The sequence below is a fragment of the Hibiscus syriacus genome, unplaced genomic scaffold (assembly GCF_006381635.1).
Source record: "Hibiscus syriacus cultivar Baekdansim isolate YM2019G1 unplaced genomic scaffold, ASM638163v2 tig00006507_pilon, whole genome shotgun sequence".
Lineage (NCBI taxonomy): Eukaryota > Viridiplantae > Streptophyta > Magnoliopsida > Malvales > Malvaceae > Hibiscus > Hibiscus syriacus.
The window spans coordinates 139,330-153,958 of record NW_024062101.1 but is presented as its reverse complement, the minus strand read 5'-3'; the positions used below and the strand labels follow the sequence as shown (position 1 = coordinate 153,958).

Here is a 14,629-nt window from a genome sequence, read left to right as displayed (position 1 = left end):
AGCCTCCGTGGGTGTCAATCTCATTAATGGAGTGTTGGCCTCCTAAAAATATAAAAACTAAAACAAAGTTAAACGTATACTATTAATAACTTGTTTATATATGATAGTATTTGTGTTAACTTACATTATTTATTGTCGCATATGGTATTAAGTCTTCCCAATCCAACATACGTTTCCTCTTCCAGGAAATAGCCCTAGGAATATCATCTGAGGATTTTAATGCATATGTCCGCATGCTGGGGAAAGCCTCGAATATCCAAATCTACAAACAATATAATAACAAACATTAGTAATTGTTAAATAATTAATTATAATTTTGAAAACATTATATAGAAATTCTTACCTTAAAGGCCCAAACAAAGCCTGACAAAGTGTATTTCGACCCATCGCCCCGCAAACTTTTGCGGTCATCAAAGGCAGACGACAACTTAGTCCATGCATTTAGGTCCTCTACCAATAATATTAGCTCCTGAGGAATAGGTTGTCTGGCCTCTCTGCCTAAAAAGCCGGCATACAAAAGTAGTAGAAGGCATACTCGGACAACATCGACGTCATTCATCCGAGTAAAACCATCTTTCTTATTAAACAATTTCTTCATGTCGTCGACGTGTAAGTTCGGCTTCTCTATTGACTCATCAGGAAAAACCCTGGATAACCATGATGGGCGGGTGATATGACGAGTGTACCGGCCTACATCATCGTGTCCGAATCGTAGACCAGTGATTAAGCAGAACTCCTTCCGCCCAAAACAAGTATACGCCGGTGGAAAATGAAACCATATCTCTTCCTCACCACGTTGTATACTGTCGGGTAGATCGCTAGTCATGGTCTGAAGCCACAAATGGGTCAAACTAGCATCTCCACCCGGATGCTGTACTCTCAGCCATGGCCCGAAGCAGGTTTCTTCAAACAATTTTCTTTGTGCAGGTGAAAGCTTCGAAGCAATTGTAGTGGCTAGGCTAACTTTATTCCTTAATGTCAATGAAGCCGAAAAAAATTTCTACAAAAAAACAATAAACATACCAAGTTAGATATACCAAAAATTACACTGTCAAGATATACCAAAAACAAAACAATAAACATAAATAGTAGTTTATTCTTGAAACTAAAATTTGCAACACTGTTTTTGTCTTTTGGTTGAAATGAAAATCGCAACGCGGAAATGACTATCGTAACGAGAGAATCGCAACGCGAAATGACTATCGCGACCAGACAATCGCAACGCGAAATGAAAATCGCAACCGCGAAATAAAAATCGCAACGCGAAATGAAAATCGAAACGCGAAATGAAAATCGCAATGCGATTTTGGTTTCGCGTTGCGATTATCTCGTTGCGATTTTCATTCTCGAAACTATTCTTCTTCTGCATTACTTCAACCAAAAGACAAAGCAAAGACAAATACTAACTTCACAGGCTAAACAGTTTAGCAGTATTGGCAGCAATCGAATGAATTTAATAAGAAATCTAAGTGAAATGGTTAATCTATTATTGAAATTACCAGTAAACTTATCATCAATCTCAATATGAAAAACCTAAAATAATGCAAAAATTTCAAAATAAAAATAAAAAAACTAACCCTCGAAGGTTGATTTTCCATTTCTGAATGATTGTGAGGGATTTTTGACTGTGAATGGTTGTGAGGGATTTCGCCGGCGATGGGGACGGAAATCTTTGGAGATAGGGACGGATTTCGCCGTAGAGAGTGAGAGATGGAGATGGGACTGAGTGTTGTGTTTTTGGGTTTGAGGTTATGAGTTGCGATTACTGTGGACGGTTCAGTTTCCGATTTATTAAGAAAAAATTCGTGTTTGGAATTTGAAAAAAAAATACGCGTTAATACGAATGGCGCTATGTAAATCGCGTTGCGAAAGTCAGTATCTCGTTGCGATTTTGTATTATCGCATTGCGATAGTAAGTATCGCATTGCGATAGTCAGTATCGCATTGCGATTTTCCCAATTCGCGTTGTGATTTACTTATTCGCATTGCGAATTGGGAAAATCGCAACGACATTGTATACCATCGCAACGCGATTTCCAACTATCGCAACGCGAAATGCAACGCGAATTTGCGATAATGGAGATCGCGTTGCGAATTAGCGATCGCATTGCGATTTTGTTGGTCATTTTGGAAAATGCGGAAAAAGTTGGTTAAAATCGTATATTATATGGGATTTTTGGTCACTGAGGTTATTTTCTCTTATTTGAAACTATCATGTTTGAAAATGTTTTCCTCCTTTCTTTATCGAAGAATGAAAGAATTTTGTAAAATGTTACCCCTCACAGATTCAAAATAAAATCAAATCATAAGCATCAATTCAAAGAATATCAAAAGAATCAACAATTCTTTAATGTTTGAGAATTATAGTTCTTTGACAAGTATCAAGATTTGGTTTGGTTTCAGGATGGCTTTCCTATTTTCTATGGTTACATTTATTTAAGATGTCACTCTTCTCTCGCTCTTTGTGAACTTTGTCACATGCCTCACTTTGAGGACTTGGTATTTTAACCGGATACGTACAAAATGACGCAACTAGGATTGCCAATTACTATACCTTCTAGAGTCCTTCCATTTCAATTCTCTAGAATCTTTCATTTAGATTCATCTAATCAAATTAGTGCAAAAATATCGGTCTAAAAATGAAATTTCTGAGTGCTTGTGTGAAGTTGACTATAACAGGTGTTTCGTAACTCCCTTAGTCCATTTGTTAACACATTTGCCATTTTGGCTAGCTGAATTAAGCTTTATTATATATAATAATATAATCACCTTTATCAGTTTAATTGAAACTTATCCATAAAGCCGGGGTGATTAACCAATTGCTCTAGAGGTAATGTTTTATTTCATATAATAGTATAAATAGATTAGCTGAATATTATCCATAAAGTCGGGGCGATTAACCATTTGCTCTAGTGGGACAACTCAAGCTTTATTGTATATAATAATATAACATGGGTATCCAAATCCAATTTCTTAAGCTTGTTAAGAAGAACCTGATATAGTCTAGGTGTTTTGGTGGAATTCAGAAAATCTCTTCGTTAGAGTTCAATTCCCAAGCAACTGACTTAAACTAGATTTACCTATTTGTAAAAATTATGTTCATCATCGAAAGTCATCAATAGAAAAGTACTCTAGTCGGTTTTGCAATGTAATACATCAACGATGCCCCATGTTGTACGCTCATATATATAAATACCAAGCCTTTTTGTTATTCATTTCAATAGGAGAAGGTTATCTCATATTTGTAACAGGATAGTGTTTGGGTGTATTTCTTCTGAGGTAAGGTCAAGGGTCCTTTTTTTTGTCTTTCAATCCTGATATTTTGTCAAATATTATAACTCTAATCATTTAAAGTTTTTTTTAATCCAATTGATATTCAAAGAACTGCAAGATTGCAAAATTGACTCAATGCTCATAACCTTAAAGGCAATAAAAATTTATTTATTGCACAAAAAATGGAGAAATGAACAAAAAACATGTTCAAACGAGATGCTGAAAATAGAAAGGTACTATAGTGGTAGATAACAACTTCCACTTGTTTAGTTAGCCTACCCCATCATTCCAGTAATGTTGGGTATGTAATCGACCCAAGATTTTTTTATCCTCATTTGCCCCCCATTTCTTGATCATTTATTGTGTCAAGACCTTTGGGTAAGCCTTTAGATACAAAACTCTTTGCTTCATTCTGAGCAGTCTCCATCATCATCTTTTTCTTCTCTTGCTGGAAATTGAGCTTATTTTTAGATTCAGAACAACTTTTACCAAGGATGATAGCCTTGTCATGTTTCTGAACACATATTGTGGCTGTAATTGTAGTAGTATTCACTAGACTCTTTGTATCCATACTATTTGTATTACCCAATGCCTCACTGGTCCTCAAAAAAATCGGATATAGGTGTTTGAGGTTTCTTCAGAGTTGCATCTTTCCCATTCATTCTTAAACCTGTGGTCCAGTCTCGAATTACCTCTCCTTTTACTTTTTTATCATTTATAATCAGAGAGGTATTGCAAATTGAACGTTTTATCTTTGGTTCAAATACTTCATTTTCTTCTTCCTCTGCAACATGTACTTCACTTGTTTTGATACTATCAACTCCACTTTGGGGTTTAATTCTCGATTATTTGACCAAAACAGACTGATCATCCACTTCTATGATTCCATGAACCAAAAGGTCTTGAACTCGTTATTTGAAACGACCACAATTCTCAATAGAGTGTCCTCGGGCTCCAGCATGATAATCACAAGAGAGTTTCTCATTATACCAACTCGGGTATGGAAGTAACAAAGGCTTAGCTCGACATGGAGTAATAATCTGGGCTTTGAGTAACTCAAGATATAACTTGTTGCACGGAATTGAAGGAAACTTGGGTAGAATTTCCCTTGACATCACTGTCTCCTTACAATTGCTTACTTTGCTTTCTTGAAGACCATATGAATGATGATCAAAATGTCTATTTTGAATGTTTGACTCTTGAACATCATGAGACGGACAGTGATTCGAAAATTTATCTCTCGACTAGTTTTTGAGCTTTTTAGGATCTTAGGTTTCCCATCTTCAAAACATAGCAATCCTTCTGTTATAAGATCTTGGACCTTTAAATTCACAATCCTACAATTCTCCTTAGAGTGGCTAAACTCTCCAGAATGATAATTGCATGAATTCTTGACACCCTGCCAATCTGGACGCAAATAATTATTAGGCCTTGGAGGAATTGGTGTTATGAGGTCATTTTCAAAAATAAATGGTAATAAATCTGAATATGAGTTTGGAATTGGAATGAGAGGTATCATTTTCTTTTTACCTTTCTTAGCTTTCTTCAATTGCTTTTGAACCTCTTCTATACGTCGTTTCAGCTTGATCTCTGTCGCCTTTTCTGGGAGCCTTATTGGATTTCCACATCTCTTGACAAGTTATTGGTCATTTGTTTCTATTGCATCAGCTACATCATTCATAATCCCATTTAAATCTTTCACAACAGGATCCTCTAAGGGTTTCTCTCCATGGATCACAATATTCACCATATCTATTAGTTTTGTCATTTGCTCTTTTGAATCATCTTGGAATTTTTTTGCTTGATCAGTCATCTCTTGTTGTGTATCAATCAATTGTTCTTGCAGTTTCTCAATTCTACCAACCCTTGCTAAAATCTCATTCATGGCTATATCCCTCTTTAGGAAGACCAAGTTACCTCCACTTTGATTTCAAAAATTCTGTCATGGAATTCTCCACGAATTATTCCACATTGTTATGATTAAATGTATGTAAAATAGTTTGAAATAAAATGTAATTATGCAAAGATGCAAATGCAAAAATGAAAATATATATACGAATGAAAATATAAATACGAATGCAAATGGAATGTAAATATGTGAATGTAACAATAAAAATGCAAATGAAAGTGCAAAGGTACAAAATGCAAATGCATGTATGAAAAGGTGTTACTCAAGAGTGGTCATCTTAGAACATATCTCATTGAACACAAAAGTTTCCTTGCATCAAACAAAACTTTTACATGTAGGGGAAATCTTTCAGTCCTATCTTCAACAAAACTTTACATATAGGGGATAACTTTCCCTCCTAACTTTTCTAAAGCCAAGTTAGTTTCAATTCATGCTCAACAGTTGAATTATTAGTCAGCTTCAATTCCTCGTAAGGTCAGCTTGGTCTATCAGCTTATGGACCATATTGCTTGTCTGGACTGCAGCTTCTTCCATGACATTCTGGTGTTTCTTCATCTTCTGTGTCACTTCTCGGAGTTACTCGTTTTCCCTTGTAAGAGAACATTTCTGTCCAAGAAGTTCTTGGATTAGATCTTCATATATGTTGCAATTCTTTTTCAGTTTGGTAACCCCTGTTATCCATTCTTCTGGAGTGTTTCTTATGCCAGCTTTTTGAAAGGCTTGACTGATCTTTTGGAAATCTTCATGCATGGTTTCCACTTCTGTACTCAATTTCTTGTTTTGGTCATTCAAGTCCTTCAAATAACATGCTTGAGCTTCATAAAAACCTCCTCTACTCTGAATGTCCTAACTGATACTCTTACCATAGACTGCTTTTGGTATCAATCTAGCGGGATCTTTGTGGAATACTTTTGGTATTAATATAACAGGATATATGTGTGCATTGCTCGCTTCTATCATTGGAGTTTCCTCAGGATGTCTTTCTTTGGCCGTATCATATTTTGTTTGATCATAAAAATTTTTGTCCATTTCGATTTCTTTCTAATTTGATGAACAGTCTTTCAAGTCAACACCTTTTGGTTATGCCATGATCATGCAATACAGACAAAAGATATTAATATGAACAAGTTAGAGCAAAATAACATGCAGTAAAAAAAAGATAAAAAAATAATAAAATAAAATGGTTAGTACCAACTAATGAAAAGACAAAATCTTCTATCTATCAAGGTATAAATCCTAACCTCATGCTTTCTAATTCTATTCTTTGTTTGAAAAAAAATTAACCTAACCGCATGATTACTAGTTCACATACATTTATTCAGAAAAAATAAAATTCAAATAAATTAAAAAAGACAAAAAGTTAGAACTTATTTCTCCTTTGTGTACACCTACGGACAGAGGTTCAGTACTGTCTTAGATCAGGAGAATTTCTAGGTTTTATTATATGCAGGGTTTCAGTTCTAGGAGTAAAGGTACTCGAACTGTCCTTGTTGGTGCCCCTTTGAGCTGCCAAACTCTCAATCCTAGTCCATTACAAACTTAAATGGATCGAGTTCAATTCGAGGGGACACATTTCCATATGCCTGACACAGAGAATAAAATTCTCACGAAGACAGAGAGCATATGAACCCCGAAAGCTACTTGCTAGGTCTGGCACGAAGAATAAATTCTCACGAAGACGTCGCTTTCACTCCCACTTAAAAGGGACAAGCTTGATTATAAAGCTTATGTTATGCAATGCAAGTGATGTGTGTGAGGAGAAATGTTCAAACTTCTGACAAATAAATAAATAATAAAATTTAATACATGAAAATAAAGTAAACTTTAATAAAAAATAATATATAAAAATATTATGAAAATAATAAGTATATATAAAAAATTTAAAAAGAAAAGATTATAAATTAAATATATGAATTTTTAATTTCTAATCGATACAGACAATTTATAATTAATTTCAAAGTTTGACCGGTTCCCATCGGAGTCGCCAAGCTGTCGTAACCGATTTTTGCCCGGGCACGAAATTTTACTTGGCGGGAAAAGTGATGTGAATAAATGGTTTTTAAAATGTTTAAGGAGTCGTCATCGGCCTTTTGGGTCAGGTAGGTCGAATACTTAAAAAATTATCTTTTAAAAGAGTTTTTAAGAAAACATCAGTTAAAAGATACATTGGTCTGCGTTTTAACCAAAAATTTGTTCTTTTTGATAATAAAAAGGGATTCGTGGTCGATTACATTTGGGGAAAGATTAGCACCCCCACAACGCCCAAAATTAGTACTTATTAATTATAAATTGTCTCTATTATTAGAAATTTAAAAATTCCAAGATATATTTAATTTATAATCTTGTTGTTTCAAATTTATTACTATAATTTTAAGAAAATCTATTAATATAAATATATCTCTATTTTTATAAATAAGATATTTATTTACTTAGAAATATCAGAAAATGACTTCTAGGTGCTTTAAGCCAGCTCTTTTCTTCGATATTAATAAATAAATAAATATTAAAAATGTAATATTTTTTCCTAAAAATAATTTAAATAAAACTAAATTATAATTTTTAAAATACCAGAACATCCAGTTATATTAAAACTGCCCTTTTCTTTTATATTGAAAAATAAATAAATATTAATAAAACTTTTTCCTAATAATCAAAATATATATAATTTATAAAATAAGGATATTTATTTATTTAAAAATATCTGAATGGGACATCTAGTTGCTTTAAGATTGTCTCTTTCTTTGATATTAAAAAATAAATATTATTAATTTATAAAATTAATCAAGTAATATATATATTAATAAGATTAAAATAAAATAATAATAATTAAAATATTGAATTAAACATATAAATTTAAAATATAACAAAACAGTGACTAAAACAAATAGAATTAAAACTATAGTATATTAAAATATAAAAAGTAATAAAACTTGTAATTAAAAATAAATGAAAGTATTAAAATTAGTGATTAAATTATAAAATATTAATATTAAAGGCTCTAGTTTAAAATATTATGAAAATTAGGTGTTACTAACATAATTAATCCTTAATTAATTAATTCCATATCAAAATAAAAGTTATTAAAGTTTTAGGGACTAAATATGGTATTTACCCGAAGTATATATAAGTATACGAATAAGGACTAAAATAAAACAAAATAAAATTCAAGAAAAAAATTAAAATAATTAAAAGTATGATACGAGTGACCAAAATGGAAAGTCTCGAATTTCGAGTGATTGCGGAAATAATTTTCTCAAAAGGGAAATTACACAGATACCCTCCTCAAAATGTGTAGTTTGGGAGAGGGTATATAAACCCTTTTAGCCGGCCAAAATGACTTCATCTCTCTCATTTTCTCATATCTTCTCTCTCTCTAAATGAGAGAACAAAAGTTCTCTGCCTTCTCTCTAAACCAGAGAGAGTTCGACCACCTTCTGGCAGCCGCGCTCCGGCCGATCGTCGTCGTTAACATCGCCACCGACCACCGCTTCCGGTGGTCGGAAACTAAAAAAAGCCCCTCATAAGATAGATCGGCACTCCCTAAGATCGATTCCGACCCCGTTTATCCTAAAATCCCCTAAAATTTTCTAAATCTAGGTTTTATACCTTCGGGTTTCCAATGATTCGATGGCAGTTTGGGGTTCTAATGAGGGTAAGCTACTCCACTCTCTTCTCTTTTCTTTTTGCTTTCTATTTTCTCTCTTATTTGTACTGTTTGGTGCGTATTCTTGCTTGCTATGTCTCCCCGTGTCCGTTGGTTGCTTCCTCCCCTCTCCCTTTTGCAGGTGTGGTCGATGGTTTTTTATAACTATCGACGGTGTGACTCTTGGACCGATCCCATGGGTGAAGTTTGGTGAGTCACCGAATTTGTGGTGACTCACCCTTGAACATTGACGTGTGGAGGGCAGCTGGGCCTTCTAGTGCCTTCATTGGAGGCAGCGGTGTCATGGTTGAAACATCTGGCAGTGGAAGTGTCGATCGCGTCGGTTGGAGCACTTGGCAGCAAAGGAGGTTTCGGTTGAAGGTGGTTGCTGGAAATAGCTGAGGCGGCGGCGCTACGTGGCCCTACCCTAGGGTTTTTATCTGGAGGGTTCTGGACCGTTGGATCTTGCCAAATCCAAAGGCTACTGATGTTGACGGCTGATACACAAACCCTAATCAGGTTTAGTGTTTCCTTTAGGTTTATGGATATGGGCCGATCACTGTTGGGCTTTATGATTTGTAAAACGGGCCTGTAATATTTATTTAATAATAATAATAATATATAATAATAATAATAATAATAATAATAATTTTAATAATAATAATAAAACAAAATGAAAATATTAGTGTTTACAACTTTCATATTTGTCTTGTCTGGAAATGCTTATGGTAATCAAGCTCAATGGAGAAGAAGGCCGTGTTTAGTCATTTTGGGGGCAACCATGCATTGTTTCACCATTTTGCTTTAGATAAAGCTTCATGCTGCATGTATTCATGATCTCGACGTCCTTTTCATAACTGTTACTCTTGATATATGGTCTTGTATTGATTTAAATGAAGGATTTCGATATTTCAGTTTACCATTTTGAAATATCTACCATTTTGTGGTAATTCTCTAATTGATGCAACGTATTTCTCCTCTGCAGGCTGCATGTGAAGAGTTGAGAAACAGTAGAATGTTTCTGAAGCTTTTGGAGGCAGTGCTCAAAACTGGGAACCGCATGAATGTCGGCACCAATCGTTGTGATGCCCATGCCTTCAAGCTTAACACGCTCTTAAAGCTTGTTGATGTAAAGGGCACTGATGGGAAAACTATACTTCTGCATTTTGTTGTGCAGGAAACCATCAGAGCTGAAGGTTCTCGCCTTTCTAGTGCCAATCAAAATCTGAAAGCCGAGAAAACTCAGCAATCTGATTTTCCGGATGATGTTGAATTTAGGGAGCTTGGCCTGCAAGTAGTTTCTGGTCTAAGTGGGGAGCTAACTAATGTGAAGAAGGCTGCTGCTATGGATTCCGATGTTCTCAGCATTGACGTTGCAAAGTTTGCTACCGGTATCTCTAAAATCAGAGAAGTTATAAAGCTAAATGAAGGGATTGCTCTGAAAGACAGTAACCTTAAATTCTCGGAATCAATGAACGAGTTCCTGAAGAAAGCAGAGGAAGAGATTGTAAGAATCCAAGCCCAAGACAGAGTTGCTCTCTCTATGGTGAAGGAAATAACAGGGTATTTTCACGGGAACTCTGCCCAGGAGGAAGCTCATCCGTTCCGGATCTTCACAATCGTAAGGGATTTCCTTTCCATTCTTGATCGAGCATGCAAGGAAGTTGCAAAGGTCAGCGAGAGAACAGTATACAGTTTGGCACGTCCGTTACCAAATCCTCCAGTCTTTTCTGGATTCAGCGTGAGGCAGCATTATAGTTCCTCCGATGATGAAACTCCGTCATAGGTCGTGATAAATGCCCCACATCCATATGTTCTTGTTGGTAAATCTCTTCATCTTCATCACAGTTGGATGTCCAATATCTAACAGGTCCCATTTCAAATGCAGCTGTCAATGCAAATGCCCTTGTGAGCAAATCTCATCACATATATAATATACTATATCAGGAGTTAAATATGGTATAGCTATAAGGTTGAATCTATCTTGTAAATAAATTAGTGACTGTCAATTGAAGTTTATGTTCAATGATACAAGTAGAACTCTTTATTGTATTTCCAGAAATTAATTAATCAGCTTTTGGCTGATTGGGATGGAAAATTCCCCATCACTTCATCTTGAGAATGAGTTAATTACAGGCACTGGGTTTATTACAGAGATGGATTCAAATGAATATGTAAAACAGCAAATGTGTTTTGCTCCCCAAAATGCCTTAAAGATGTTTTAGTTTATTCTCTTTCCTATTAAGGAAACTCCATAAGTATACCTATTGGGACCTCTCAGCATCCTTTCGTTCAAGCACCCGGCGAGTAACATTTTGAATCCTCAATCCCTCTTTCATGGCCTCGGGGCGGACAGTAAATGTGAAGTAGAATTTGTTGGATACCTATTCAAGTCGGATAATATTTTACCGATCTAAACACTAAATTAAAGAACTAGCATAAGAGGACACAATCTTTGAAAGGTACTAACTATCATTCTGCAACTCCAACTAGCTTTTGATGTTGTATCTGGGACTTCAGAGCATTTAAGATGATCAAAGTGCATGCATATATTGTGGAACCATTTTTAATATCTTTATTCTCATATACAACTTTGTCGAATTCTATTGTTCGTTATTTTCGTTTACAGAAACAGGTTTAGAGAGCGATAACGGTAACTCGATCAAGTTTTAATCTTAGATCTAATGTGCTTTAACATAGCTAACAGTTATTACACAATTTTTTTTTTATAATTTCAGGTACTCACCTCACTGCACCTTAGTTCAGGCCTTGTGACATGTGCCACAACTTCTACGTTTATCAGAGGTTCCATAGGGTTCTCAAGTTCTGTATATAAAACACAGAAACGGAGGAAATTTCCAACATCCACCTTCATTTGCCAAGAAAAATCATTAAATGAAATGTTGTTCTGTTGATCATTTCATATATAAATAAAAACGAAAGATTTCGTCATAGCTACTGCCAAACGAGATTAGTTACTGCAAAGGTTTATTTAGAACTTAATAGTTGTAGCTACTTACAGGTTTAAAGAAATCAACATGATCGACTTCTGCAAAACGAGGTGCGGCACCAGAAAAGGCATAAACATTCGCGAAGGCTAGTTCAGATGCTTTCCGCATCAAAAATCCTCCGAAAATCCGACCATGAATATTCCTTTGTTGTGGTTGGCACATCAATGAATTCTCATGACAAGTATCTCTTATAAGAATGCTATCTCTGTCCGCCAATGCTGGCATGTCACAGAAAACTCGCCCTTCAGCCAACAGTGCGTTACATCGGTCTTCATCTCCGTCATCAATATCCTCCTTTTGTGCTGCTCTCTTCTGTTTTCTCATTTTGTTTCTCTCTTCTGCTTCTGTCCACAACCATTTTTCATGTTCAGTTTCGGGCAATAACTGATTAAGTGGAGCTGATTTTCCTGTCTTGGAGTCACGAGCAACTAACGTGAAGTTCGCTACAAGAGCAACTGAATCCAAGGGATCCGGAGAATCTACAAAATGAAAAAAAAAATCATATATAGAGAAAAGCATAAAAATCAGTTCACTCGGCAACATCTGTGCGTGCTATATCTAAATGTTGGAATTAATATGGTACAAATATCCCAGGTCCACGTTAACGATATTTCGAAGTTGAAACAGATGCTGTAAGCTTCCTACAGAGAGTTAACGGGCCACGGAAAAGCCAGAAATGTTGAGTCAGAAAGCAAAAACAACTAACATTGATATAAAGATCTAAAGGTATGGAGTTGAGTGAAACATCTTTGAAAGAACAAATAACATTTCAACAAGTGATATAGCTGAGCTGCTAATTGTCATTGCAAGATGATAAAATTCATCAGAGCTGAAGGTTCTCGCCTTTCTATCGAACTCAACAAGCCAAAATATCTGTTACAACCTAATATCTGAGATTAGCACAAGGTTCCTTCTATTAATCTTTGGGGTTAATCTCATAATGCCCATGATCAATCAATGATTGACTGATATGCAACATAGATGATCAAAACAGGCCAAAAGCATGCATCTACAACCAAGAACATCAAGTGTGAAGCATACAAAAGCAGCCAATTTTTTTTTTGAAAAAAGACAAATAATGATATCGATGGAAACCTTCAAACTCGAACTTCTAGATTATCAATGTACCAGAATAGTTATCAACTCAATCTAGCTGCAAACTCAAAATGATCAATTTATGTTCACATTTTTTCTATTTCAAGAAGGCTGCCACAGGATAATGGACATATTCAGAACCAGAAGAAACAAATAGACAGACACATGTAAACGAAAAATTATCAGCGGCCAAATACAGAACATGTAAGAAAGCAGGGGAAAAAAACTTAACTAGCCTTTCCTCTTCACTACCTAGTGTGGATTGAGTTATTTCCAGCTGAATCTACATTGATGATCCCCAACCCATGCAACAGCCCCGGAGATTTTCAAATCAAAGTCGATACGGATCGGCTTTTTTAGAATTATCTTGTCAACAGAAGCTGTAACCAACAATATAGGCCTTGTTGCATCATCTTTCCGACAGTGCTAGTCCAAAAGCAAACAAGTCACTGAAAGTACGAATCTCGGTACCAGATCATCATAGAATGCATATATTTCACTCCGTTTCAAGCACTAAAAACACCAGTCTAAGCTCAAACAAGCATAATAGAGCCATTAAAATATATTAAAACTATAAATCTTACAAAAGATTGTTAAATTTCTTACCTTATATGATATGGTTCCAGCAAGAACATCAAGATCCTCAAGCAATTTCCCCATTCTCATCTCATCCCAAGGGTTGCTATACTGCTCCCTAAGTATATAATCAGAAGAAAACTTGTAAGCAATACTAGTCCTGCTCATTGAAGGGGTTTTTGCAACTAATTCGGTTTGTGAATCTTGAGTTTCATTAGAACGTCTCTCAAACATGCTTGATCTTGCTTCCCATAAGGCATTCGTTACAGGAGAATGGTACATTCCGGGCCATAAACTGATTGGTTTCCTCATTGAATACCCTGCATCAATAGGCTGAGAGCTATGAATTGGTCCACTAACAGTGGGAACAACTGGGATATCATTTGAAGCAGAAAGATCAGCATTTGGGTTTGGTTTTTCAACACAAAAAGTCCTGATTTGTGGAAAAGTTGCCGCCTTGGAAGTCAGAATTGGTTGTTTCAGGGAATTTGAGAAGTGAGTATTAAACCTTGAGAATGAAGATGAATGGGCAGTGGAAACCGGCATGGTTGAACCAGAAAACTTGGAATTAAAAATGGGAATTTGGGAAGTGAATGCTTCATTGCTTATTGATGATTGGAGAGATCTAAAGTTGTTAAATCCAAAGAAAGGGTGAGAGAGTGGCCTTTTCAAAGGATTCATGGTTCCAGATTCTGATTCAGAGAGAAGTCAAGTGTTGTTAAACTCCATCAAAACGTTTGAAAGGAACTTTATAAATGGAGGATAGCTTCTGATTTAATCGCTGTGTCGAGTTCCCACTCGTTACATGCAGAGCTTCCCTAGTCAGGAGGGTTTGATTTGGTCAGAATATTGATAAAACTGGAAGAATATATAAAAAAGTTTCATAAGAGGTGCCAGAAGGGGAAATTGATTCATATTTGATACTCTGTAATTCTACGCAGGTATAATATCAACATTAATCTATAATATTTATCAAAATAATCATTTTGGTCCTTATTTTTTTTATAGCATCTTGACCTACAACGTTTCATTTTGAGGTAAAAATGTCTACCTTGAATGGAAATCGTTAGTTAACAAACGGTTAGCGCTCCAAAATGAGGGACCAAAATGTTTCAAAAAAAA

At 35.3% G+C, this 14,629-nt stretch overlaps 1 protein-coding gene and 1 pseudogene across 1 annotated transcript in view; one reads left to right on the top strand and one right to left on the bottom strand.

Annotated features, from left to right (window-relative positions):
- Positions 1-10,861, top strand: part of LOC120200723 (formin-like protein 1) — a 29,940-nt gene extending 19,079 nt beyond the window's left edge. Inside the window, exon 3 of the mRNA XM_039201487.1 lies at positions 9,811-10,861. Coding sequence (XP_039057418.1) covers positions 9,811-10,611 — 801 coding nt within the window. The 3' untranslated portion in view covers positions 10,612-10,861. The remainder of the gene's footprint in view (positions 1-9,810) is intronic.
- Positions 10,862-11,089: 228 nt separating this feature from the next.
- On the bottom strand, positions 11,090-14,127 carry LOC120200722 (annotated as a pseudogene).
- Positions 14,128-14,629: the final 502 nt, after the last annotated feature.